We start from the raw sequence: 27,754 nt of genomic DNA, 5'->3' as shown, positions 1-27,754 counted from the left end.
GAAGACTGGTATTTTAATTCAAGGAGTCCAGCCAGCTCTAATGGGCATCTGACGTTAGTTGGGGAAAAAGTCAAGGCGTTTGGTCGTTGAGCTGGTCACATGATACCCTCGTTCATCTGTCCTAGAGATCGCAAGCTCTGAAATGGGAACATAACTTTACTTTTATTGTGATCACGAAACAGAAGTGTCTTAAAACAAGAATGTTATTTAACAATGTCTTACTCCATGTCACGAGTAGTTTGGACATGTGGATTTCGCTTTCTCCCTACTTTAAGTTGTTTTTTTTCTCTAGTCGTAAACCTTGTACGGGGCGAGAGCGCCTTGTAGTTTTGTTTTGAATTGTTTGCTACGGCACAAAGTCTGGTGACATTTATTGGTTGGTTTTTGTTTTGGTCATGAGACACTTCACCCTCCGAAGTTGGTTGAAACGGACATAAAAGATTAAACAAGTTTAAACAAGTACTATTTCCTTGGACTTGTTATTCGGTAGGATTTTTTTTGGACCCCTGTTTAGGGTGAGTTAGGCCTACTTCTTTTGTGATATCTCTTATTATATGTCCTACGAGCCTATGAGGCTGTCACTATTTCTAGTTTTAGAGTAGAAGTTGAGTTTTGTGTTAATTTTGTTTATATGGCGCCAGTGTTGGAGTGTAGCCTATTACTGAACTCGATTTCTTTTGGAGTGTATTAGTGAACTCGATTCTATGTCAGTGTTGGAGTGTATTACTAAACTCGATTCTTTGCCATTTTTTGGAGTGTATTATAGGCTATACTGAACACGATTCTTTGTCAGTGTTAGAATGTATTATCTTCTCAGAAGTATCCACTACAGTCTTCAGTGACTTGAGTGTCTTTGTCAGACTGTCGATCACTGACGACGTGAATGTTAGTGGCCTTTGCAGAAAAGTTGGGGATCAGTTGATTTCTAGCTCTAACATTGCTGATGTTGTCAGTGTTGTGACGTCATCGGTCAGCGTCTGGTTTACTATGAAACCAGGGTGACAAGTTTTTAGCAGTGTCAAGGGGCTCAATTTTTAGTATCAATACATATATGTATATACCATTATCTATTCATCATTCATATTTCATTGTACATATACTACAGGCCTACACTATAATAGGTATCATGAAATTAAATTCATAATTTTTGTTACTTAAATCATCCTCCTAGTTGGTAACTCTATGTATGACTGTGTGTGAAAGATGTTCTTGTCAGGTTGAACCACGGGACCTTAATTTTTGAGCAACATAAATAATTCTTAAACCTGACACATGAGTTAACATCAACAGTTTACGTAACGAATTAAAGAATAGAAATAAACAGAAAAATTACACTTTGAATAGAAGCCAAGGTAACAAAAAACATATAAACATGGCGATGGCTATTGTGATGGTTTTATGGAGATGACGGCAAAGAGTGCTGTCTTGTAGGTCCTACTAGTCAATATGGCTACTACTGAATTGAAGGTAAGATTGATTAACTGTGCTTACGCTGTAATATACGTAAGTAACTTGGGGGGAGGGATGGCGGCAGGCAAAGTTCGAGACGACACTATAGACTCGCCTAAAACACAAATACTGAAATAGGCAACACACACGTTAGGCTGAACTTTTCTCTGCTTATACCGAAAAAATATAATAAACTAAATAGCCTACTAATTAAGGTTGTGATTGTTTTATAGATTATATATTAACGTTGTGTCTTTTTCTGCACATTCGAAACCAGTGGTTTTTCTTCTTGCAGACATTGCATGTGGTTCCTATTGCTGGACATTTTCCCCTTTCGTGGTTCTTGCCGCATTTACTACATAATTTATCAGAGGTGTCTTTAGACTTGTGCTTGAGTACATCGTGTGACTGTCTCTTGATTGTTAGAACTTCTTGGCCCCTAAACATTTTCACTTGGCTTTGCGACATCTCATACTGTTGTCCAATTTCTATTGCCTTGCTAAGGGTCGACTTTTGTCCCTGGTCAAGTAGTCTTAATTGTACCTTTTCGTGCATGACTCCACTAATAATCAAATCAATAAGCATATCGTCTGGGTTGTGATACTCACAGTCCATAATGAGAAGCTTTAGGTCTTTAACAAAGTTATCGAAACTTTCTCCTTCTTCCTGCTTTCTCTGATGTGCTCTAAATCTAGACACTCTTTTATTTTGTCTTGGCCTTATGTAGTCTTCTATTTTCTTTAATAGCAATTGCGGATCTCCCTCTTCACTATCAGTAATATTTAGAGTTTTGTAAACCTCACGGCCTTGGTGACCTATCCACATTCCCAGCCATCCGGCTTTTTGTTTACTGTCGGCATCAGCTAACGGTCCTTTGAAACAAAAGCTCACCTGCTGTTGAAATCTTAAAAACTCTTGATATAGATCTTTAGCATTCCAATTAAAGATTGGTTGCTCAAAATAAAAAGAAGCCATTATTAGATTAATAAAAACCTTTGTCACGGCAGCTTTTTACGTTTCACTCTGACACCATGTAGAATATTTGTATTACACAAATAACAAACTAGGGAAGACATATATTAGGAACTCCATTTATTACGTATACACAAGCGGTGTTGCACTGACGCACTAGGGCACTAGTGTGCAAATGTACATATGTTACAACTTCATTATTGACCAATTATTCGAGAAAAGGGTTTAAATTTGACTTTGTAGACCCCAGAAGAAAGAATGATGCCTTACCTTAATAGCACCGCCTTATATACACGTCTTAATAGCATGTCCTAAATAGATAACAACACCCTATATAATGCTAATAATAAGGATAATGAATAAAATAATAATTTATTTAACTAGACTTTTGTTTTTTTTTTTAAATAATATTTTGCTGATTAAAAAAAAAACGAATCGAAATAAATTTTTTTACAAGGATTATTAAATGTAAATCACGTGACTTTTGATGTCAAAATGGTCAACGTAGCTGATTTCTTTTTCCAAGTATATCTTGAATTATTGACCTAGATCTATAATACTAGGGAATTGTGAGTCGTAGAGAGTTAGTCCCAGTAGACTTTGATCTAGATCTAGTGAGTAATCTAAGATTCAAATTTTAGATCAAGAAAAATGACGGAGTCATCAGTGGAAGCGAATTTGCAACGACAGGTACTGCTGTGTGTGTCTGTCTGTCAGTGACTGTGCAGTGGGCCTGCACTGACTTTAACTTAACAGACTAGTAAAGTTAGTACTAGAGTAGTAGTACTACTAACTTAGTACTAGTTACTAGATATAGTAGATTCTAGTACACTACCTTAACTGGCTTAACCCTGGAAACCCACCCTAGTCCTAGTCAACTAGTGACCCGAGAATCTAAATCTAGTAGTAGATCTAGATGATAATCTAGTACTGAAGACTGAAGTGAATACTGAGTAATACTAATTAACTAATAAGTTTAAATAAGTTTTGTAAAATGTTTTACATGTTCCTTCAGAGTTGAAGATAGTTTACTTCCTAGTCCAAACCTCTCGCAGGATGACGGAGGATGGGAGAGGGCAGGATTTGAACCCTCAACCATCGATAAATCCGAACAACAGTCCAGCGCGCAAACCGCACGACCAGGCAGCCATCCACAAGTTAGTAGATCTAGATCTAGTACTTTCTACTAGATCATACTACTAATACTAGTAGATCTAGAATCTAGATAGAATTTAGATCTAGATCTAGAATTTAATAGTAGTCTACTCTGATAGTACTCATAGTGAGTCATACTAACTAACCCATAGTACTCATAGTGAGTCATACTAACTAACCCTGACTGTAGAGAATCAAAGAATGTCATAGGCCTATAGACTATAATGATAGATCTACTATCTATGTTATATACTGATAGAAGATTCTCAGTGTGGTGAAATAGTTGCTATTTGTTTATGTTTGTGTAACGTCGTGAGAATGTGTTCACAACATTGATTTAGTGTGCTACAGTCCAAGTCTCTTTCGTCAGTTCATGTGTCGTTCTAGTTTAATAGAGCCTTGTTTTAGGTTACTCTTCCGTGTTCCTTTATTTCTTATTACAATTTATTAAACTAGAAATTTTCAATTTCATGGATCTATGTGCCTCACGTATCTTTTTTTGATTTTCGTTCAACACTATTCTCAGTCTGTAAGTAAAAGTAGTAATACAAATGGAACGTCTATTTAGGCCAAAAGAGCTGGACATAGAGCCTAGCTCGCCATCGGCTGCCGAGAAGTGGCTGCACTGGCTCAGAACATTTGAGAATTTCATCTCCTCAGTTTCTCATTGCGAGATTGTTAAAAAGAAATTACTAGAAAACTACGTTTCTTCGAGCGTATTTCAGTACATAAGTGAGTGTACCACGTTCGAAGAATCAATCAAAGTTCTACAAAATGTCTACGTGAAGCCTAAAAGCGAAATTTTTGCACGGCACATGATAACTCTTTGTCGACAAGAGAACGGACAAACCGTTGACTCCTTCCTACTTAAGCTTAAAAGTATGGCCAAAGAATGTGACTTCAAAGCTGTCACCGCTGAAGAACACAGAGATATCTTCGTAAGAGACGCCTTCATTACTGGACTGGCTTCAAACAGCATAAGGCTGCGACTCTTAGAGAAATCTACTCTAACTCTACAGTGCGCCTATGAAGAGGCAAGACAACTCGAATATGCCCATAACCATGCCATGGCGTATAACATCCACTCTGAAACTCCCTGTGGAGCTAGCGCCCACGAGGAGAGCCTTTCTCCAATGACAAAAGTAGAACACGAGGTGAGTGCGGCGACTAGTAAAAGATGTTTCTTTTGTGGAAACAGCCCACATCAACGCTTTAGATGTCCGGCCCGTGACGCTACATGCAACTTGTGCGGTAAGAGGGGCCATTTCCAGAAAGTCTGTAAATCGACCAGACAGACACTCAAATCTACAACCTCAGCCATAGTGAAAGCAGATGATGACACGTCTCGGACTACAACCGTTGGATCTTCCTGGGCATCGACACCAGCGTCCGGTCTTACTAAATCTACTATTTCAATACTCGTCAATGGAGTACCATTGAAGGCTCTCGTAGATACGGGGAGCAGTGAAAGCTATATATCTTCTTCAATTGCTAAAAGGTACAAATGGAAATTAGAAACGTCCAGAAACAGAATCTACATGGCCTCTACACATCTTTCTCGCACTACTCACGGCCATATTTTCGCTAAAATAAAGTACAAAGATGAACAATATGAAAGTGTTAAGCTCTCACTACTAGATGGACTAGTATCTGATGTAATCTTAGGGCTAGATTTCATCAGCCAGCACGAAAAACTGATGATCCCATTTGAAGGAATACGAAGCACTCTCCAGGTCTGTACGCTGAAAGCTGCACGAGTTGAAGCCCCTCGCCTCTTCGCTAATCTGGCTCCTAACTGCCATCCCATAGCCACTAAATCTAGAAAATATTCTATGCCTGACTCCAAATTCATTCAAACTGAAATCAAGAGACTTCTATCTGACAAAATTATTGAGCCTTCCACGTCCCCGTGGCGAGCCCAGATAATTGTAACAACGAATGAAAGGCACAAAAAGAGAATGGTTATCGACTATAGCCAAACCATCAATCGATTCACTTACCTCGACGCGTATCCCGTGCCAAAAGTGGATGAACTGGTGCAGGAAATATCTAAATACTCAATGTACAGTACATTTGACCTCAAAAGCGCTTACCACCAGATACCTATCAGGGATGATGAGAAGCAGTACACGGCGTTCGAGGCTGGCGGAAAGCTTTATCAGTTTTGCCGCATTCCTTTTGGAGTGACAAACGGAGTCGCCGCATTTCAGAGGACGATCAACGCAATAATTGAGGAGGCAGGGCTACAGGACACGTTCGCTTACGTGGATAACGTTACCATCTGCGGACTTGACTCCATTAGCCACGACCAGAATCTACAGAGATTTCTCAATGCCGCTAAAAAGTACGGTATCACCTTCAACAATGATAAAAGTGCTATTGCGACTAAAAAAGTATGCCTCCTAGGCTACGAAATCTCACAAGGGCAATTAAGACCAGACCCCGAAAGATTTCAAGCATTGAGAAACCTACCTCCACCACAAGACATGAAATCACAAAAGCGGGTGATTGGACTACTGTCCTATTATTCTCAATGGATCCCAAATTTCTCCAACAAGATCCATTTATTGGTGAACAACAAAGCCTTTCCTCCCCCTGAACAAGTACAACAAGCTTTTAAACAGCTAAAACACGAACTTGAAAACGCTGCTGTGTCGACGATAGACTACAATCGACCACTAACAGTCGAAACAGATGCCTCTGACATCGCGATTGCCGCCACTCTTAATCAAGACGGCCGTCCTGTCGCCTTCTTTTCAAGAACACTCACTAATAGTGAACGCAGACACTCAGCAGTGGAAAAGGAAGCATACGCTATCGTAGAAGCCCTGAGAAAATGGCAACATTACCTTATCAGTAGACCCTTCACATTGGTTACAGATCAACGCTCAGTGTCTTTTATGTTTGACCAGCAGAACAAGGGCAAGATCAAAAACGAAAAGATTCAAAGATGGCGACTGGAGCTTAGTTGTTTCCAATATGACGTCGTATATCGACCCGGGAAACAAAACGCTGCTGCGGATACCTTTTCAAGGAACCACTTAGCGTCAGCAATGACTGGAGAAGACCTCAAACTGTTACACAACAACCTCTGTCACCCAGGGGTCACGAGACTCCTCCATTTCGTTCGGACTAAGAACTTACCTTTTTCCTGCGAGGACGTCCGCAAAGTGGTAAACCAATGTAAAACTTGCGCTGAAATGAAGCCTAGATTCTTCAAACAGTTTTCAGGCACCCTCATCAAAGCTACCCAACCATTTCAGAGAGTAAGCATTGATTTTAAGGGGCCACTCCCATCTGCTACTCACAATAAATACTTATTAACAATGGTGGATGAGTACTCACGCTTCCCATTTGCCTACCCATGTCCCGATATGTCCTCATCCACTGTCATAAAGTGTTTAAATCAGCTGTTTTCCTTTGTTGGGATGCCAGAGTACGTCCATTCTGACAGAGGTACGTCCTTTATGTCGAGGGAGGTGCAATCCTTTCTGCACGAGAGGGGAATAGCTACAAGTAGAACAACCGCCTTTAATCCTTCAGGCAACGGACAAATTGAACGACTAAACAAAACTCTATGGAACGCTGTTACTTTAGCACTGAAAGACCTCGATCTCCCGATCTCGAGATGGGAGCTTGTCTTGAACCAGGCCCTATACTCGATTAGATCATTACTATCTACGGCAACAAACGAAACTCCACATGAGAGAGTTTTCCGGTTCAACCGGAAATCCTCCTTCGGGATATCTATCCCCACTTGGCTATCTAGCCCAGCTAGAGTGTTGCTGAGAAAAGAGAACCGATCTTCAAAGTATGATCCTCTCACGGAGGAAGTCGAATTGCTGATGTGCAACCCCCAATATGCTGTCGTACGGTTGCCCAGCGGTAAAGAGGAGACGGTCTCTCTAAGACGCTTGGCTCCCACCCCCTCCCCATCCAAAACAACAAGTGAACCTTCGTTCTTCCCTCAGGGTGAGGATAATGAATATCCTCCAGAAACTCAAAACACAGAAGTACCAGTCAACACCCCTACGGTGATACAAGAAAGGAAAGAACCCCTGGTAGGCTCTGAGGACTTCCGAGCGCTTCCTCTTGAAAATACCCCACTTGACGCTCAGGAACTCACTAGTGACTCCCAAACTGTAGAACAGGATAGTCAACCCCGTTACAACTTGAGAGAGAGAAGAACCAGACCGAACTATAGAGTCTAGAGTTGTTCCTTTATTGCACTACATATGTTCTACATAAACTGGCATTGTTTATCTCTTGCTACTGATACTAGAGTTTACTTTTCACTTACTTACGTACATGTCTACTTACTACACTATTTGTTAATATTTAAAACAGAAACTAGTAATTGTTTATAAGTCATACAACAGATACTGGTTTTTAGGTTTCTTTGCATCACCATTCACTATTGTTTACAAGAGAAATTAATATTTCGACACTATTTATTGATCTATTGTATTACAGGCACTGGCATTCTCTTTTATTTATGCTATTGGCCTACTATATTACTATACTTGCTATTTTAATTCTAGGCGGGGTGAATGTGGTGAAATAGTTGCTATTTGTTTATGTTTGTGTAACGTCGTGAGAATGTGTTCACAACATTGATTTAGTGTGCTACAGTCCAAGTCTCTTTCGTCAGTTCATGTGTCGTTCTAGTTTAATAGAGCCTTGTTTTAGGTTACTCTTCCGTGTTCCTTTATTTCTTATTACACTCAGTTAACTCAGTAGGACTATAATTAAAAAAATAATCCTAGGCTTAGGCTATATTAGTATCTAAACTGTTAAATTATATTTGAATTGAGGTGAAAGAGTGGTAGAGTTGGTATGACGATGTATGTGTAAAAGGTTGCGGCATGATTTTTCATTTTGTAAAAGTGGATGGCTGGTTTGAAAATTTAACGTCCACAGCAAAGGAAATATATATAAAACATGCTTTTATTTCAAATTTCGTCCTTAAAATCATTTTTTTTTACACCAGTACAAGGACACAAGCCATTTTTACTTTACCCATCTTCCACATTTTCATTTTCAGCTTGCTGGCATCACACCCAAGTGAGCAAGTCACCACAGCTTTATCTTTACCATTATCATATAGCTGGTTGTGCTAAGGACAAAATTCTCTGTTGAGGGGCAGAATAAGAGGTGTCATTACTGGTAGTCCAAAATGCAGGCAGTTAATGACTTTCATGCACTCAATGTTTTTTTTAAATTTAGCACAATATAGACTCATTCTTGGCAAAGACACCAATTGTATGTGCTCTAGACTGTTATCTCAATGATTTTGAGTTTGAACTGCACCTGCAGCCATCTCCCAACATCTTGCTGAAGGTTTTGGCTAGGATATATGATAATGTTCAATTCTGAAGGAGCATCCAAATTATGTAAACAAATTTGAACTAGTTCTATGCCTTTTTATAATAAAATAAATCTTGTTTGATGTCTGTTAAACTTGAATATTCAATAGTTGATTTAAGAGGGGTTTTTATTGTCTGTTCCATTTCAGTCTGATGAAATTCAAGCACTATCTTCTATCTATGGAAATGATTGGCATATTTTAGATGCCAACTCTAAGAAGTTTTCCATTCATGTTGCTGCTAACAGTATCAGCTCCCCAAGGTGGGAGATAAACTTGCAGGTCTCTATTAAATTTTCATTAAAATTTTTTTTTAAAACTACATAGATTTTTTATACATTTGCTGATCTACCTGATCAAACAGAGATGTTTGCATTGATACCAGTGTTTTAAAATTGATTTTTTTAAGCTCTTTGAAAACATAGGCCTATCAGTTGAGTTTTACATGACATACATTTCATAAAGCCTTGTTTGGAGTAAAACAATTATGTTCATCCACATTGTTGATACACATTTGAGACCAAAAGAAAATTTCACTGCCGACGACAGATGTAGACGGAAAAAAAGGGAATCTAAATCGTCCATTGCTGAGGACAGATATAGACTGCAAAAAGAGAATCTGGATGTGGCAAAATATGTAGGTTGCTTCTGGGGCTGCATAGCCACGTGACATACTGCACTCCTTATTAATCTTTGGACCTGAATATAAGCCTTATTATTATTCTTATGATGTATATACTTATTATGTGTTCTAGTATTTAATTTGTGATGCTGGTGGGTGAAACTGGTCTGTAGTTCCATGGATCAAATCTTTTTTAAATAGAGGGGACATCAAATTCTTTCTAGTTCCTCATACTCTTAGATCCACTTAAACATCATTTGTATGAATTTATAAGTAATGTTGTAATTTGACATTATTTTCTGCTGAAACTGTTTCTCTTAGAAATTCGTAGTATTGCCTTATAGTTGTATGCTGAAAAATAGTTTGGCATTTAAAAAAAATATTATTTAACTTTTTAAAACATTGTTTACGCTTTTCTGATGTTGCTTATAGAGTAAACATTCACAAGAATTTGGCTTTGGATCAAACAAAGTAAAAACTGAAAATATTTTTAAGAATTAATACAATGTTAAAGGCTCCTCTTTCTAATACATGATTAATTTATTTCTGTAGGTTCGGATGCCTCATGACTATCCACTTCAGTCACCCCCTGAATATCAAATTGAGTAAGTAGTTTGTCCATTATTTCTGATATGCTACATATCTTTTAGGTTATGCTAGTGTAGTCCAACAGTCAGTCGTTAATTTTTGGTGTTATTGCTGGGTGAACCTCATTTTAGTGCATAGCCACACTGTAATTTCAGCATAAGTTAGAAATTTGTTTTTTATTTAAAGAAAGGCACTAGGCCCTACTAGAATCAAGTGAGTAGGTCACTTAAATAACTAGGTTTTATTAGGTGTGTGATTACTTGCATAAGTGCGAGTAAAAATGTAGTAACACAATTTACATTAAAATTTATTTGAGATATTTCATTAAATACAAATTTTTTTCCAGTGCAGTGTGGCTAAGAGGGGAAGAACGTCTTCGTCTGGAAGATCAACTTTCACAGGTTTATTGGTATCAGTATTGTTTGTTTCTTTTATACATTTTTTTCCTTCCTTAGGGGTCATCAGGGTGCTTGAGAATACAATTTAGACACTTCACCCCCTCACAAGTCAGTTGCTTTAAGAAACAGAGATTTCAACTGGTTCACTATTTATTTCACCCCTCACAAGTCAGTTGCTTTGAGATAGTGAGAATTCAACTGGTTTACTATTTATTTCACCCCTCACAAGTCAGTTGCTTTAAGATAGTGAAAATTCAACTGGTTTACTATTTATTTCACCCCTCACAAGTCAGTTGCTTTAAGATAGTGAGAATTCAACTGGTTTACTATTTATTTCACCCCTCACAAGTCAGTTGCTTTGAGATAGTGAGAATTCAACTGGTTTACTATTTATTTCACCCCTCACAAGTCAGTTGCTTTAAGATAGTGAGAATTCAACTGGTTCACTATTTATTTCACCCCTCACAAGTCAGTTGCTTTGAGATAGTGAGAATTCAACTGGTTTACTATTTATTTCACCCCTCACAAGTCAGTTGCTTTAAGATAGTGAGAATTCAACTGGTTCACTATTTATTTCACCCCTCACAAGTCAGTTGCTTTGAGATAGTGAGAATTCAACTGGTTTACTATTTATTTCACCCCTCACAAGTCAGTTGCTTTAAGATAGTGAGAATTCAACTGGTTCACTATTTATTATTTTTTCTTGCAGCCTAACCTATCACTAAATCCATTTATTTATTAATGTTGCACAGCGAAGGGGAAATTTATGGCTTAATAGTTTTCTAAAAGAGATTCTCATAATGTGAGTAAGTTGACTCAAGCATCCTATTAAGTAAAGTAAGCATTTTTAACATAATTTTCACACACCTTCAGGAGCCTGTCGAAAACATGTAATAAATTTTGATGCAAGTTACCAAAAAGTTTTGTGATAATATACTTTAGATCAGTGATGCCCAACCTAATTCGACCTGCGGGCCATTTTCATTTCCAACACACGAGTCGTTGGCCACAAGACCGAAAAGGTTCCAAAACGAAACGAAAGCGGCCTGAAACTATTTCATTAGGAACTTAACATTAATTAATGAGACATTGGAAGTTTATCTTTTTTTTTTACGCGTCGGAAAGTGGTTTCATTTCTCTATTTAAAACGTGAGAGACATTGTAGCTAGCTTTACCACCGACGTATTTTTTATTATTATTTTCGTGTGTGTAAATATTCTCACAAGGTCTGAAAGGGGAACTTTTTTTTTACTTAATATTCTCATCAATCCTCTAATCACTATGTGTAGTTTAACAATCTTTTATTTGCGACTCAAGTCAAGAATGCTGTCATATTTGTTTTCTAAGGCCTTATTTCTTTACAAATTAAATATGTTGGCTTATTATCATGTTCCACAAAAATAAATATCCGTTCACTTCTCCTGGTAGATTCTACATTCAGAGTCCCATTACAGAAACGCACAAGTGTTAAAGGTTAATGGGCCCTAAAGTAGGAAAAGATGCATTTTCAACCCCTTTTTTATGAAAAAGGGGGGGGGTTCTATACTTTGTTCAGAAGTTTCCGCGGGCCGTAATTTGGGCATCACTGCTTTAGATAAATGGCATTCTGAGAGAAAGAATTTGGTCTGAAAAATAAATTTAGGGTTATTTTGGAGGAAAAAATGGTTGAAAAATGTGAGTTTAGTTGCAGAGAAAATTTTTGGGTAGTTTTGTTTTTAAATATTAACATAAGAAAAAAGCAAACTCTTAATGTATGATATTAATAAATCTGTTTAAGTCAAAAATTGTTACACTTCACATTTAAAAAAAAAAGAAATCTACCCCCCTTACCTACTTTTCTTTTTTTTATAAGACATTGATTCCTAGTTGACTGCTTTCTAGGGTTTGACTTCAATACCGTGACCTCCATGACCCCAGGCTGTAAGACTAGTTCATGATGTAGTAGGTCAGCGAACATTGTTTTTGATCGTAACCAGAGCCTGACTCCGTGTTAGCATTAGCGCTTAGGCTAAGTGTTGTAAAATGTAACACAACCAACGTGTAGTTGTTGTCCTCATAACTATAAACAGACGTATTATTAAAGTAGACAAATTACTAGGTCTACACTTTATGTATTTACTTAATATACACACTAAGTGATTGAAGACTGCTTTGTGTGTGTTGTAAACTGTAGTGTGTTGTAAGCTGAACTATAGCACACCTGGCTGAATGTTAGCATTAGTGCTTAGGCTAAGTGGTATAGTCATTAACATGTAGTCATGTATGTTATGACTTTTCTATAAACAGTATTACACCTATATATGTTATTGGAATATAAAATTGATAAGTTGCTTTACAACTTAATGTAAACACTAATGATAACAAGCATCACAACAGAAATAACACAACATGAAAACAAATGTGTGGTGTTATAAAGCAATTTTATTTGCAGACAAAAGATGCCACTTTAATGAGTTAAGTTTTTATTGCAATCGCTTAATGAACATATGGAGAAAAAAATATATATTCCAATAATTTATAATACACATTTTAAAAATACAATGATTTCATATAATGTTAATGTTATTTAAAAAATATATATATATATATATGGATGGTTGCCTGGTCGAGCGGTTTGCTCATATAATGTTAATGTTATTTAAATTATATATATAATTATATATATATATATATATATATATATGGATGGCTGCCTGGTCGAGCAGTTTATCGATGGTCCCAAGTTCAAACCCTGGCCGCTCCCATCCCCAGTCATGCAGTCATTAAATTTCTTTAGAACCAAATGAATACAATAACCAGCAACATATCTTATCTTATAGATTACACAAGTTACTACAAAAAAACAAGATAATTACCCATAACATAACATCTAACAGTTAGACTTACAGAGAACCTTTATGATGTTTTGATGAATCATTAAAATTAGGAAGATAAAAGAAATATTTTCATCTTTTTGATTTATCCCACTGTATCTTAAACATTTAAATATATGTAGTGTACATGGTCAATAACTTATAAGCAGGAATCTGCAGGATGTGGGTAGACAATACTTAATTTAGAAAGTCCATAAAAAGTGACATGGTCTTCTTATTGATGGCCTTATTACACACATAACATTTAGTTCTGTTTGGTTTAAGTCAATTTAATATATTTATTTCATTGTCATTTTTTTTATTTGTGTACTTAGTGTTTTCTTTAATAGCTTTTAAACTGTTAGTATTGTTAGTAAAATTTTTTGAAGAATATTGTTCTATGAGTTCTAACAAATTAGTAATTTCAAAAATTTAGGATACAGTTTTAAGAAGTAGCTTATCACCTTTACCAAATACTTCTGTTTGTTTAAAAAAAAACATCAAAGAGATGTACCAAGAACAATAGAATATATATATACTACCTTAACTGGACCAGAACCTTTATAATGTACATAATTCATACACTCCTCTTGACAAAGAACATCCAAAACGAAGACACATTTATATTTCTTACACTATCTTGAAATTCACTGATATGTTTTTTTTACTTTTATATCCTTATATGTTTGACATGTTTCGGATGTTCCTTCAGAGTTGAAGATAGTTTACTTCCTAGTCCAAGCCTCCCACAGGACGACAGGGATGGGAGCGGGCAGGGTTTGAACCAGAGACATCGATAAATCCAAACGACAGTCCAGTGCGCAAACCACAAGACCAGGCAGCCATCCTGTGACTTCCTGAGACTTAACACTTTTTTTAATGCACTCTCTACTCTTTCATGTGTAGTAGCTAGTCCACAATACTTCATCGTCTTCAAAATGTTAACGGCAGATCTGAAAGTTAAATAAAGTTTACTATTAATATTTTTTAAATGAAATGCAAACTGTAAATAAATATATAATATAATAATATCAAACATTTACTAGAATAATTATTGATAGAATCGTTATTAAATTAATAGATTTACATAGTTCTAGCTTAAAGTAGTATTTACTTCCTAGCAATAGCCTCTTTTTATAGTCTTGTTGATCATCAAAAGCATAAAAAATTTAAATTATTTATAATACTAATATTAGATGCTAGTAATAATTATCACTTACTTTAGAGTATTCCTTTATAGTACGTCATCCTTCAATACTGTCCATGATACTTAGTCTTGAAAATGTTAATGGCAGATCTGAAAGTTTAATAAAGTTTACAATTAATATTTTTGAAATGAAATGCAAACTGTATAAAATATAAAATAAAATGTATATATTATACAAAACATCTAACATTTACTAGAATAATTTGGTACATACTGGGGTATAAAATATGACATTATAAATCTATAAGTTACTACCTGTCTATTTGTACTTCTATATACGGACTATGCTATTTGTATATAAACTAGATCTAGTCTCTATAATTATTGACAGAATCGTTATTAAATTAATAGATTTACAATTAGATCTACATCGTCCTAGCCTAATTTGTAAAGAAATAAATCTAGATCAAGTATTCAATGCCTAGGCTAGATAGTAGATCTACCCACTTTGACTTTATATAATGATTATCATGTTAATCATCAAAAGCATAAAAGTCAATTAATTATGTATAATATTAATATGCTGGATCTAGAAATATTTACTTACTTTAGAGTTTAGAGTACTCCTTTAATGGTACGTAGATCTAATCCTTCTACTAAGCCTAAGGTATTACCGCTGGCCATTTTTTCTTTCTAAGCCATCATTCATCATCCTTTGGTAATCGGAAAGCATCTGCTAGATCTAGATCCTTTACAAAACGAGACATTTGTTCACCATTGTAGATCAAGAGTTTTAATCCATGATGAATGTTTTGAAAAGTCTAAATCATATTTAGATGAAGATTCTATTTGTTTCAAAAGAAATCTTTCTATGTACACTACTAGTACACAGCAACACAGTGGTTTCGCACACACACATCATCAGTGACGCATAACCTTGGCCTCTGACAAGTGATGACGTAGGCCGCGATCTGGTCAGAGCTAAGGCTTTTAAATGTTGAAGGCGCTGTCAATACACAGCAAAAGCTGTTCTATTTCATATATGTATTTTATATATATTGTAACGAATCTCACTATCCAGGCTCTCTGCAAACTGCACCACACACCACCAACTTAAAGAACTTGACAACTCAGGGCTCCAAAGTAACGTAGCACTTTAATGTTCAATAAGTTACAGCCAATACTATACAATTGGCTACACGTAACACAGGCTGTACAAATATTTCTCAGTGAACAACTGTACTGTCGTATCAACTCTTGCACTGGCCTCTCTGTCTCGTTCTGGGCTTGGGTTCAACAGTTCAGGACTGACTTCACACAATGGGCTCGTTGTGTCAGACTCTATCACAGACCAAGATCAAGACGCCGTTCGTCTTCACTGTACTTGACAGTACTCCGCACTGAACCGTCGTAATGCGCTGTACAGAACCACACCGCTGAACCAGACTGAACTGTGCTGTAGTCGACCAGACTGTAGTGTACCGGGTGTAGTGAACCGTCTTGACTGTGACACCTTTGCTCTTTATATAGGGTCCCTAATGGCCTTCTAGAACCAGACAGAACGTCGCCCGACCATTCTAGATGACATGACTACATCCTTCGTGACGCTCCTGAGCTCTATTCGCACTCGTCACGGTTGACCGCTCTTGGGGTGCTGGCTTGGGGCAATTTGCATCGGCTGTCTACACACACCACTACCCCCATCTGGGTCACCAGGTTTATTACAATATATATATTTGAATAAACAGTACTATTCATAAATGAATTGAAAATATTAAAACAAGCAATAACCATCATATGCTACATTAGGAAATATTTCATTTTTAATGTTGAGTTGATCACTGGAGGTCTGTTGTTCAAACAACATTGTTTGTTTGTAGGTCACTGGAGACTAATAAACTGTTCTTGTATCTGCAGTGACAACATTGGGGAAGATATTGTTTACTTGTGGGTGGAAGCTGTTAGAGAGTTCCTACAACAAAAGTCAGATGCAGGTAATGTATTCAATTGTATTAGAGATGAGTGTTAGCTGACTATTCAACTGTTGGAAACTGGTTTGAATTTATTGTATCTATTACCATTTATTGATTTTAGGCTAGGCTATTATTGACAATATTTACATTGGACAAACTCTCTGAGTCCACCCAACTTCAATGGATCCTGACTTTAGTTGAGGAAATGAAAGGCGGTTAGTCGTTGTGCTGGCCACATGACACCCTGCTTCTTAACCATTGGTCAAAGAAACAGACTATGTTAACATCATTTGCCCTAGAGATTGCAAGGGCTGAAAGGGGAACTTAACTATTAATAACTTGATTTAAAATATATATGTATAAAAAAAATTTTTTTGTGATATAGATTTTTCTTCCCATTGATTATACTTAGGAATTATATGGTTCATAGCTACTGAATGTTTTGCAAGAGATTAGTCATTAGTTTATAAAAAACTAAAGAAAACTTAAATAATTGATTTCAATAAATTTTATGCCATTCAACACTTTCTCTGTCAATGTTCTGATATTGTGGTATATTATCACAATGTCTTTGGCAAGATCAGAAAATAGATGTACCTACCTATTTTGTTTGTTAACAGTGCTTTATAAATAAAAATTATTATTACCCAGGAAACACTCATTTTCATTTATTTTAATAAAAATGTATACATAAAGTTTATATATAAATGTATATTTATGCACACACATATAATATATATATATATTTATTGCAAATAGGCACACGTGTGAATGATGATGTTCTAAAAGTGACTGAACAGAATGCTGTTGATTGCATTGAGAGTACTCCTTTGTTTGATGAAGACCAGTCATTTTCCTCTCATTCAGATCACTTGCGGATTCCAGCAAAAGGTCAATAACTGTGTTTGTTTATTTTAGAATTAGACTTCCTGCTTAAAATGACAATAACTTGATAGAGCAGATTTGGTTTCATGACCATTTTATTGAAAACCTTTTTTGAAATTGCTAGCCTGTAGTCCATTTTGAAATGTATTGCATGTTTTTGTAAAGATTGAACCAGTAACAGTTCTCAATGTGCCGATTGTATTGGAAGAGAGAACTGTGTGACACTCACCTGTTAAGAAGTAAAACTTATCGTAACCACATTGCAAACTAGGAAATGCTTGGACATTGTAAATTGTTGTTGTTTTTTGTCCCAGTCTATATTGTCTTGAAAAGGAACTTCAATCTCTGTATTTTCAAAGGGAAGTTTTGATGATCCGTTTTCTCTTTATGTCTTCAGTCAGCCCTCTAGAAACATGTCCAGAAATAATCCATGGAGCAATAATTACAGACAGAAAAAGTACTTTCCAGCCACATATGGCTCTAGTGACTGATAAGTCTCAGGTATGAATAGATTGTTTAATGTTTCCATGGCACAGTGTATGTTTGTGTGGACTGCTTTGTTTTGGGTTTTATTTTTGCTTTAGTTTTATAGGATCAGTGTTGTAAAGTTGTTCCAGCTAATAAGATAAGTTTATTTGTCTCAATCAATGGAAAGTTGGTTTGTGATTAAAAGTTTTTTTGTTTTCAAAAGTTTCACACTTTCTTTAAGTCGTTTCTAAAAGCACAGAGTTCTCAAGAGTAAGAGGAAGCTTTAGTCATCTTATTATCTCAGAATTTAAAATGACATAAGCAATTTGTATTTCTATATTTTTATAAGTGCTAAAAAAAATGTTAACAAAAACATACTATCCAAAAAAAAATGTTAACAAAAACATACTATCCAAAAAAAAATGTTTACAAAAACATACTATCAAAATTGTTGATGTGTAGCATCTAAGGCTAAATATTAATAAATAGGACAAACAACATAAGATACAGAAATTTTACAAAGAGAATTAGATGAATTACAGAAATGGGTATCAAATTGGAGCATGTCTCTCCACCCAGAAAAATGTCAGTTATTAAGAGTAACAAAAAAGCTAAAACAAAATAATTCCACTTATCTTATTCATGGTAAACCAGTAACACAAACTAAAAACGCAAAAAACCTAGGTGTTATGATAAATGAAAAACTGTCTTGGAATCCCCATATTGATGAAACAATAAAAAAAATCAAAGCATTAGGGTTTATTAAAAGAAATTTCTATAAATCAAATAAGAACATAAAAATAAAATGTTATTTAACCTTGTTTAGGCCAATAATAGAATATGCATCCTCTGTTTGGGACCCCCCAACTCAAGAAAACATTAAGAAACTGGAACAGACACAAAATAGAGCAGTGAGATTCATAACAAACGAATATTTACACTTGACTAGAGTAACACCTTTAGTTAAATCACTAAATTAAGAAAGCCTTCAGGATAGAAGACTTAAAAGTAAAGTAGCAATTATACATTAAATACTGAACCATAATCTTCAAATACAAAAACAAAATTTAATAAAATACTCAGAAAGACACAAAAATAAAGGCACATTCCTCATCCCATATGCTAGGACAAATTTGTACAAATACTCCTTCCCTAGTGCTATTAGAGCATGGAATGGGTTGCCTGAGCTAGCCAGGAAAACCAGTAAATTGGCAGAAGTTAAGTCATTGGTTAATATGCATGACTAGATGCATGATGCGTAGGACGTAATCATCTTCTTTTTTGAAGTAACGTCTGTATTATATGTATTATATAAGAAAAGATAAGTTTTAAAATGTTCAGCTCCAGGAGTGTGTGGACTGAATAAAGAAAATAAACTTTGAAGAACAAAAAAAAAGTTTACATCTACTAGATCTATAAGTACTAGCGGTAGTAGAAAAAAAATATGATCAGTGTTTCAAAAAATCTCTATCTCTGGATAACAATAACTAAGTTTTATGTTCCTTGAGTATTCAATACTTGGTGACTTCAAAGCCTCACTGGAGTATACATATTGACAAACAATTAAGGTACAATGATGATTTAAAGATGTTACAGATAGGAACTTTTCAGTCATATTGCAATTTTTTAAAATCTCTGAAACTTAAACAAAAAATATAATTTTAAGTTAAGAAATTAAAAATATTTGACTGATATAATTATTCTCATTGATATTTTTTTTGTCAAATATTTTGAATGCTGCACATAATATTAAGCATATTTATTGCAAGACAAAAATTGTCACTCTTTGTTCTCATCCTTTCAAAGAAATGTCTCTTTGAAATGTTTTATTTCCATTGCCAGGTGAAGGTTGTTTTGAACAAGTTGCTGGAGAATAAGAAAATTGCCAATGCCACTCACAACATGTTGGCCTACAGGATAGTCACTGGCACTGGTGTGGTTTACCATGGTTGTGATGATGACGGGGAAACACACGCTGGATCTAGGATGCTGCATTTACTTGAGGTAATCATCTCTGGCCAACATTAACTATTGAGGTATACAAGAGCTTTTATCTGACCAGTTTTCAGAATAAAACAGCAGAAGGGTATACATAGTCATCAACTAATGAGAGACAATAGTTGTGGCAATAGGGAGTAAAGGAGTCCAGTGGCATGCACTGCAAATGTTGTATTTAGCAAATATGACAGTAGGTTGAGAATTCACTGATTAATGTCACTCTGAAAAGGGACTTAAGCATTGTTTCTAGACCTAACAAATTTTAATTCCTTCATATTGTTGATGTATCAACTTGTGTCCTTATGATGTGGAAATGTGAAGATTATATGATTATAGCATGGCAGTAAGTATTTAATTACTGACATTAGTTAATGTAATGTCAAAGTAAATGTTGTTTCCAAGCAAAATAAAACATTCCAAAATTATTTACATTTGTAAAATAAATTGAAAGTTAATTTAATTCATCTCAGTTTATTAAAAAATTTGAGGCGTAAAGAAAGAAAACATGTTGAACTACTTTACTTACCTTCAGTAATGGAACTGGTACCCTTAAGTACAAAAACATATTTAAAAGAAAAATATTTTAAACTTAAAACGAACATATAATTGACCAATGCAACAATTGGCTGACCAAGTTAAACGCTTCTGTCAACTGTAAAAAATAACAAAAACTTTTATGCATTTTGTTTTTCAACATCAACAATTAGTAAGAGTTACATTGTAGAAAGTGCATGAAAGTTTACTCGGTGCTTTGCACATAGAACTGTGAGGTAATTGTTGTGTTGGTCATAACTTTTACCTAGCTTACTGTATATACAGGAAGAAAATATGTTTCATGTAGGAGAAATTTAATATTCGTAACCTGTGCCAACACAAGTGAAAGAGAAATGGATATCCCCTTCATACTCATATAGAACAGAAACTCACTCCTAACCAAGACCTGATCTATCTTTCTGATCACTGGCTACACATATTGCATAGATGTTAAAAACCATTTCCCATGCCCAACTCACAATAATAAACAACTTCCACACACTCTCACATCTTACCCATCCCTGCTCCTGACATCCTGACACTCTACATACTCTTTAACCTTAAGGTCCATTTTTATTAGGAACATTAAATTGTCACTCTTTCAGGATGTTACTTATAATAATCTGATCAGGAGCTTTTAAATAATTTAAAAGATATCTTTTGGGCATGCTTTTTTTTGTATTACATTAAACAATAATTTGTTATCTTATTCCATTTTAAAACATGATAATAATTATGCTTTTTATCATGATGTATTCAATGTTACAATGCTACCCTATTTATTTATAGACAGAAAAGTCAGGAGAATTTTGCCTATGTCATATATGCCTTTTTAATGAAATTTGAAAAGAATCTTTTTTCATGCCCAAAAGTAACTCTTCAATATTTGTTTACATCCCTTTGTTTCCTTTAAGAAATTACTGACATTGCTCAATATTTTTGTACTAATAGTTTTCCTGTTTTGAAATGAAAACACAATGTAATGTTTGGTTTCATTGCAGATAATGAATGTAGAAAATGTCATGGTGGTGGTCTCTCGCTGGTATGGAGGTATCCAGTTAGGTCCAGATAGATTCAAGCACATCAACAACTGCTGTAGACAGATACTGGAGTCGAATGGTTTCAGTGATGATAAAGTAAGTCATCATAGTGAAATTCATTCGTTTCTGGGCAGCTTTTCAGTTAGTTTCTGGGCAGCTTTTCAGTTAGTTTCTGGGCAGCTTTTCAGTTAGTTTCTGGGCAGCTTTTCAGTTAGTTTCTGGGCAGCTTTTCAGTTAGTTTCTGGCAGCTTTTCAGTTAGTTTCTGGCAGCTTTTCAGTTGATTTAATGGCCTTGAAATGATCTGTAAGGCTGTGAGTCTTGTACATTACAGTGGATGGCTGTAGTCTATGACAAAGGATATGGAAAGGTCATATATACAGACCAGAACAAGATAAAACAGTTACCAAGTTGACTGAGACAGTAATGAAGATGAAGCAAATGTTTATTCTCATTAATAGGGTGAAGTGACAAAGTCCTCTGTCAATAACTAGATGTCTTCATGAAACCAAGTCGCGACTAACTCACTTTGTTGTTAGCTAATATTGTCACATTAGCGTTAATGTTCCATTCATTACATTTCCTTAATGGTGAGCTGCATACTACTGCCCTCCTGAATTATTTTGGACTTGAACTGTAGTAGCTGACCAAATTTCTATTCATAGAGACCTATTGGCTTTCTAAATGCTTTTCAAAACAGAATGAAGTGAAAAGTTTGTGCATTATTATTTAGTTAGAACTTTCTCACTTCTTTTCTCTTTGTATTTTATGGAGGGCTGAATTATTTTCTCTCTCTCTAGTTGGCTATGTAAGTTTTAGCAGCTAAATTAAGATATGACAGCTAATTCTTGTGACCTATTTCAGTCAGTATCTAGCTGTTAGATTCCTTTCTAGTGACCTATTTCAATCAGTTTCCAGCTGTATTATTCCTTTCTAGTGACCTATTTCAGTCAGTTTCTAGCTGTATGATTCCTTTCTAGTGACCTATTTCAGTCAGTTTTTAGCTGTATGATTCCTTTCTAGTGCAGACCTGCCTACCAAAAAAAGTCCAAATGCGTAACGCTGATGGTCAAAATGCGTATTTTGGCACCAGAATGCATAACGCGATACATTTTGTCATATATATATATATATATAATATTAGATCTAGATGTCATGATTAGATCTACAATCTACATCTAGATCAATACGACAATAGAGATGATATCTAGACTATAATGAATGTAATCTACTCTAGATCTGGGCTTAAGAGTGTTACCGATGCCGTGGATCCGCTACAAACGTAGATCTAGGTCTACTCCAAACTTTCGTAGGCCTACCTTCATCTATTCTATTCTAAGAATGGTAGTAGATGTTATCGATTTAGATCTAGATCTAGTCAATCTAAATCATACTACAACAGTACAACTAAATTGGATCTAGATTGTATGTAGAGTAATGTAGAGAATCATGACATAACGTAATGACTAGCTAGATCTATTCCTGTATAACAAGTTTTCTAGATCTAGAATCCAGATCTAGATCTAGACTAGATATCTACAATGTCACTCAATGTGTTTTGAATCGATAGCACTTCAATATTTTTTTCTATACAATGAATACGGGAATCAGGGATTCAACATAATTAATTTCCACTAATGAACTTATAAAAAAAAAAAAAAGTCACGTTGGTGTATCAGCTAACTGACGGTACCAACCTGGTACCAACCCGCCACTCCCTCACTCTCGCGTTCTTCATTTCTAGACTAAATGTAATTGCTTTTAAGAACCAATCAACGTATAGATCTGGACACAATGTGTTCCCCCACCTTTTCTGTCCCCCCAACCCCAACAGGACAGCTTAGCGTGACCTCCATGACCGCTCGTAAGCTAGCCAATAGAGGGGGAAAAAAAAGGATACGAAATGCGTAACGCGACGGGTTAAATGTGTATTTGCGTACTGACTGTCATTTTTGGGAGATTTTGCGTAACGAATACGCATTTTGCGTAACGGTAGGCAGGTCTGCTAGTGACCTATTTCAGTCAGTTTCTAGCTGTTTGATTCCTTTCTAGTGACCTATTTCAGTCAGTTTCCAGCTGTATGATTCCTTTCTAGTACAAATAATCTAAAGTAGAATGGAACCTGCTTCTTTGCATTTCTGTATTCCACAATGATTTAATTGCTTTATTTATTTCTCACATAATAGTTTAATATTTGACCCATACCTGCGCTCTTGCATTTAACTTAGTCCTATAACCTGGTCAATTGCTGAAGTCTTATAAGGCTTGTTCTTTTAACAAATATTAATATTTTGTTTCATTTCTTAATAATTTCATCAGTAAGTGTGGTTCAATGTTTCCTTGATATAGACTGAGTTATTGATATGAAGCCATTTAAGATTATGATTTGCTCTCTAACTAAAAAAGAACTCCAGAAATGCTATCAAGTATTTTAAATTTTGTAAAGTGGCAAACTTTTTTCAAAAGCTTTTGGGAAGTCTAACAAAATGGTATCTATTTGCTCATTATGATCTAGACTTTTGAAAAATCATCAATTACACCTATTAGTTGAGTCTCTTTTGACCTACATTTGCCAAGTTGGTTTGGATTATATAGTATGGTATGGTTTATAATGTTGCTGGCAAATGATTGCCTAGTTGGTATGGATTTAAAGTGGCTTATATTGCTACTGCATATTATTGCCAAGTTTGTATGGAGTTAGAGTGGTTTATATTTGCTGCATGTTTTCTAGTATTTTATATGTGGTTCTCTTGAGTGAAGCTCATCTATTATTTTCTCCATCAGATTACTTCCTTCTTTATTCTCTTAAGGCAGTGATATCTAGACTAATTGCGCACAAAGGGTGTCTTTGTATGGGGATAGAATAAATAATAATGAACTTTAAGGGTCTTAATCTGTTTCCAATAACTAAATAACTATGGCCACTGTAAAACAATGTAATAACTAAATTATCTATCTTAAAACCAATGTCATTCTCGTGCAATAATTTAAAATAACTTGTTTGTATTCACTTTATCAAACTGAATACTCTTGAGTTTTCATAGTATTTGAACACTTTTTTTTTTGTCTGTACATATTGTCTTAATTTCTTGTTTCCTAATATCTGCACAGGATGGAAAGAAAGTCTCCAAAAAAGACAAAAAGTCTAGATGATAAATGTCAGTGTGACTAGTTGTCTCCTTCAGGATGAACTTGGCTGATGCTGTCAAGTCCTGCTGGCTGTATTGATTCTAGTCTTCCACCTCCAAGATCTTTCATTGTTCACGTCAGTGTACTGTCTTAAGTTAAGAAACATTGACTTGGCCGAGTTGTTCTATACATTCTATTTCTGATACTATTACAAATTTTGTATAAAGTCACCTAAAATGTACTAAATACTTGGTTTAATAAATTACTAAAAACATGGAAATCTAAAACGTCACAATGGCAATTGGGCCAAAAAACAAAACAAGTTAAGACTGTACTGCCATATAACAAGATCCTCAGCTCGCACAAGACTTTTCTGCATTAACCAGTACCATGGAAAAGAGAGGCAGACAGATGGAATGACATTAAGGAATGGACTGGCTTATCTATGGAAGTAACTTGAAAGCTGGCAAAAGAAAGACAGGAGTGAAAAGAGACTGTTGCCAGATCATGTTTTTTAAAGAACAGATTTATCTAGATGAACAGAGACTAAAATTGTTCTGGCCTCTGCACATCTGTTTAAAAAAAAAAGTGAAATATTTGGAGATGATTGCTCTTGCCAGAAAACTGCACCTACCTATACAATCTTTCAATTATTTTCATCCCTCAGCATGCCAGTGAATGGGATGACTGTGAAAGCAATTAAATATGGTAGATGACCAATGAAATGTTTCCATCAAGTCTCAGAGGAACTGCCTCTATAATTATTCTGACCATATTAGAAACAAGACGATTTGATGTCTGTCCAAACTTTAAGACATTACAGATAACTTAACTAGAAACCCCAACAATTGATGAGAAATTAATTGACCATGGATGCGAAGAAAAAATATATATGCATACTCTCTCATTGATTGTGAGAATGCTTAGTGGATTGTTTTAGACAGAAAACTTTGAGAATGTCGGCTGTTTGACATTCTCTAAGTAAATATAGTAAAACACTTTAAAGGTATAACATTAAACTAAATTTTATTTGAAATTCATATCATTGAATTATTGCAATATTATTACATTATAAATCCACTTTGTTGTTTTATTTTTACAAAATTCTTTGAAGGTTTGAAAAAATATACAAAAGGTAATCTACAGAGCAGATGATGAAAGGTCATCTGTTTCTCTGGCCCACTCAGGGGTATCCAAAATGAAAACTCCCACACAGAGATGTGAACCTGAGACCCCTTAGGAAGCCAAGCTCTTTACCACAGCATGCGCCACCATGCCCTGGAAGTCTGTATTAAATATTCTTTAGATTCATTTTAGATTCATTCTATTGTCTCATTATTGCATTGATGAAATTATTTTTTAAATTGTTTTGTGACTTGATTTAATCCTTTTGACTACCAGTGGAAATTAGGGCTGCAACAGCACTTCGCTATGGAACTTTATTCTTGGCGATTACCCTCAGCTGGGTCCATGTCCATCCTGCTGTCTTTGTCTCTTGATCATCCAATCTTCTCCATGTTTGCTTTGGTCTTCCGGCCTTTCTCTTCCCCTGTGGAAATTTGTTTTCTATTATGAATTAAATTTTAATCACACTTAATAAAAAAAACAACCTTTAATTTTGTTTTTAAATCACTGGACAGAAACGTTGGCCACACAAATTAAACAGACTTACTCTGTTTTCTAAATAGTTTCCTCTAGTTACTGAGCTACTTTTTAAATTAATTTTTTCTTTAAGAAAAAATATTCTCAGTTGTACTACATAAAAAACAGGAAAAGAAAAAAAAAAGATTTGAAATTATTAGCTCATTATTTACACACTAAATGGTTAACATAATCCCAATCATAACAAACATGTTTTTTAAATTGTAAGATTTTTTAAACCTTATTTAATTATATTAAAAAATTCTGCCTAAAAACACACTCACTTTATGTAACTGAATTTTCCAACACCCAATTGCATCTTGAAAAAAGAATGACAGTCTCAATAATGTTCTACTTTCTTAGAATGAAAAAATTCACATATACTATTGATGAAAACAATGTGTCACTGACCTTTTAGAACTTTTTCTTAACATTTATTTGTCTTTGCTTTATAGCAGCTCAAGGATTGTGTTTGTTTTCACTTCAGCCTTCATAGTGTAACATATTTCTCTTACCTCCCCTGTTGCCTTGAGTTAAGGAATATGCAGATGTTTGGATATTTAATTAAAACAAAAATTCAAATAAAATGTAAATATTTACTAGATCTAAATAGACCATCTAATAGCGTCATATATTATCTAGATATTCTTCTATTAGTGTTTTAGTATTATAGTATGAACGAACCTTGTAGGTAAGTAATAATATTGAAAAACAGGTTCTGGGTTTAGTTTAGTTAAAACTAATACAAGGATTCAGCTCTAGCACTACCAGGCATTGCACTCTCCTTTAGACAACTGGTCTGCTCCCCACATTTCTAGACTGAATTGTGTAGTTGGTCATTCTAAGGAATCAGTAGTATAAAAGTAACCTTCCTAATTAATCCATCAGTAAGAAAATAACTATCAAAATTATTGTTGGGAGCATACATACTTATTGTTGACTTCATTTTTTCTTATCAATTATTCTTATCAATGCCTTCATTCTAGTCTTACTATACAATGTATAAGCAAGTCTTTTAAGAACTGTTTTCATTTGTATGAAGAAACTAGAAAAATGTAAAGAATATGTTATTAAAAAACAAAGCTTATATTTAGCGTAGTTGTATTCATTTTTGTGGATCAGTCATGTCATTAAATGTGTAATAGATCTAGACTAAAACTAATAAAACTGTGCTATTCTAAATGTTTTTGCCCATTGTTTTTGTTGAGTGCTGTGTCATGCCTTTAACTTTCTCACTACGCTATGATCCTAGCACTTGTCTGGACCAGTTGAAGAAGGGATGGGGTTGAACGGTGGGGAGATCTGGGTGAATATTACAGTGAGCGTTTTTTTTAATGTGCATTTATGTGAATTCCAACTGGAAGACACAAGCCTCCTCAAACCAGGACACTAACCACCGTGCCATGGAAGTGCTTATGAAATAGAAGGGTTTGTAGAGATCTAGTGTTAGTCTCTCTCTACAGGAGGAGTATATATACTCAACATGTACCTTCACACCAGGCAAGTACAATTTCTTAGCCTTGTTGAATACAGGTACCAA

The 27,754-nt window shown here is 35.1% G+C and overlaps 1 protein-coding gene across 3 annotated transcripts; it reads left to right on the top strand.

The window, feature by feature from the left end:
• Positions 1-383: 383 nt before the first annotated feature.
• On the top strand, positions 384-27,396 carry LOC106072450 (protein IMPACT-B-like). Of its 3 annotated transcripts, none has more exons than XM_056036641.1 (10): positions 384-515; positions 9,092-9,223; positions 10,116-10,168; positions 10,498-10,560; positions 16,466-16,542; positions 17,281-17,412; positions 17,804-17,907; positions 19,717-19,878; positions 21,408-21,542; positions 24,556-27,396. In XM_056036641.1, exons 3-10 carry the CDS (start codon positions 10,122-10,124, stop codon positions 24,595-24,597), a joined length of 762 nt encoding a protein of 253 aa, XP_055892616.1. In that variant the 5' UTR covers positions 384-515; positions 9,092-9,223; positions 10,116-10,121; the 3' UTR covers positions 24,598-27,396. The 3 variants fall into 3 exon arrangements, with proteins under 3 accessions (XP_055892616.1, XP_055892615.1, XP_055892614.1); XM_056036640.1 differs by lacking the exon at positions 384-515 and adding an exon at positions 1,229-1,467; XM_056036639.1 differs by lacking the exon at positions 384-515 and adding an exon at positions 2,904-3,111.
• Positions 27,397-27,754: the final 358 nt, after the last annotated feature.

Source organism: Biomphalaria glabrata, chromosome 7 (assembly GCF_947242115.1).
Source record: "Biomphalaria glabrata chromosome 7, xgBioGlab47.1, whole genome shotgun sequence".
NCBI lineage: Eukaryota > Metazoa > Mollusca > Gastropoda > Planorbidae > Biomphalaria > Biomphalaria glabrata.
The sequence above is the reverse complement of the archived record's forward strand: the minus strand, read 5'-3'. Positions and strand labels throughout refer to the sequence as shown.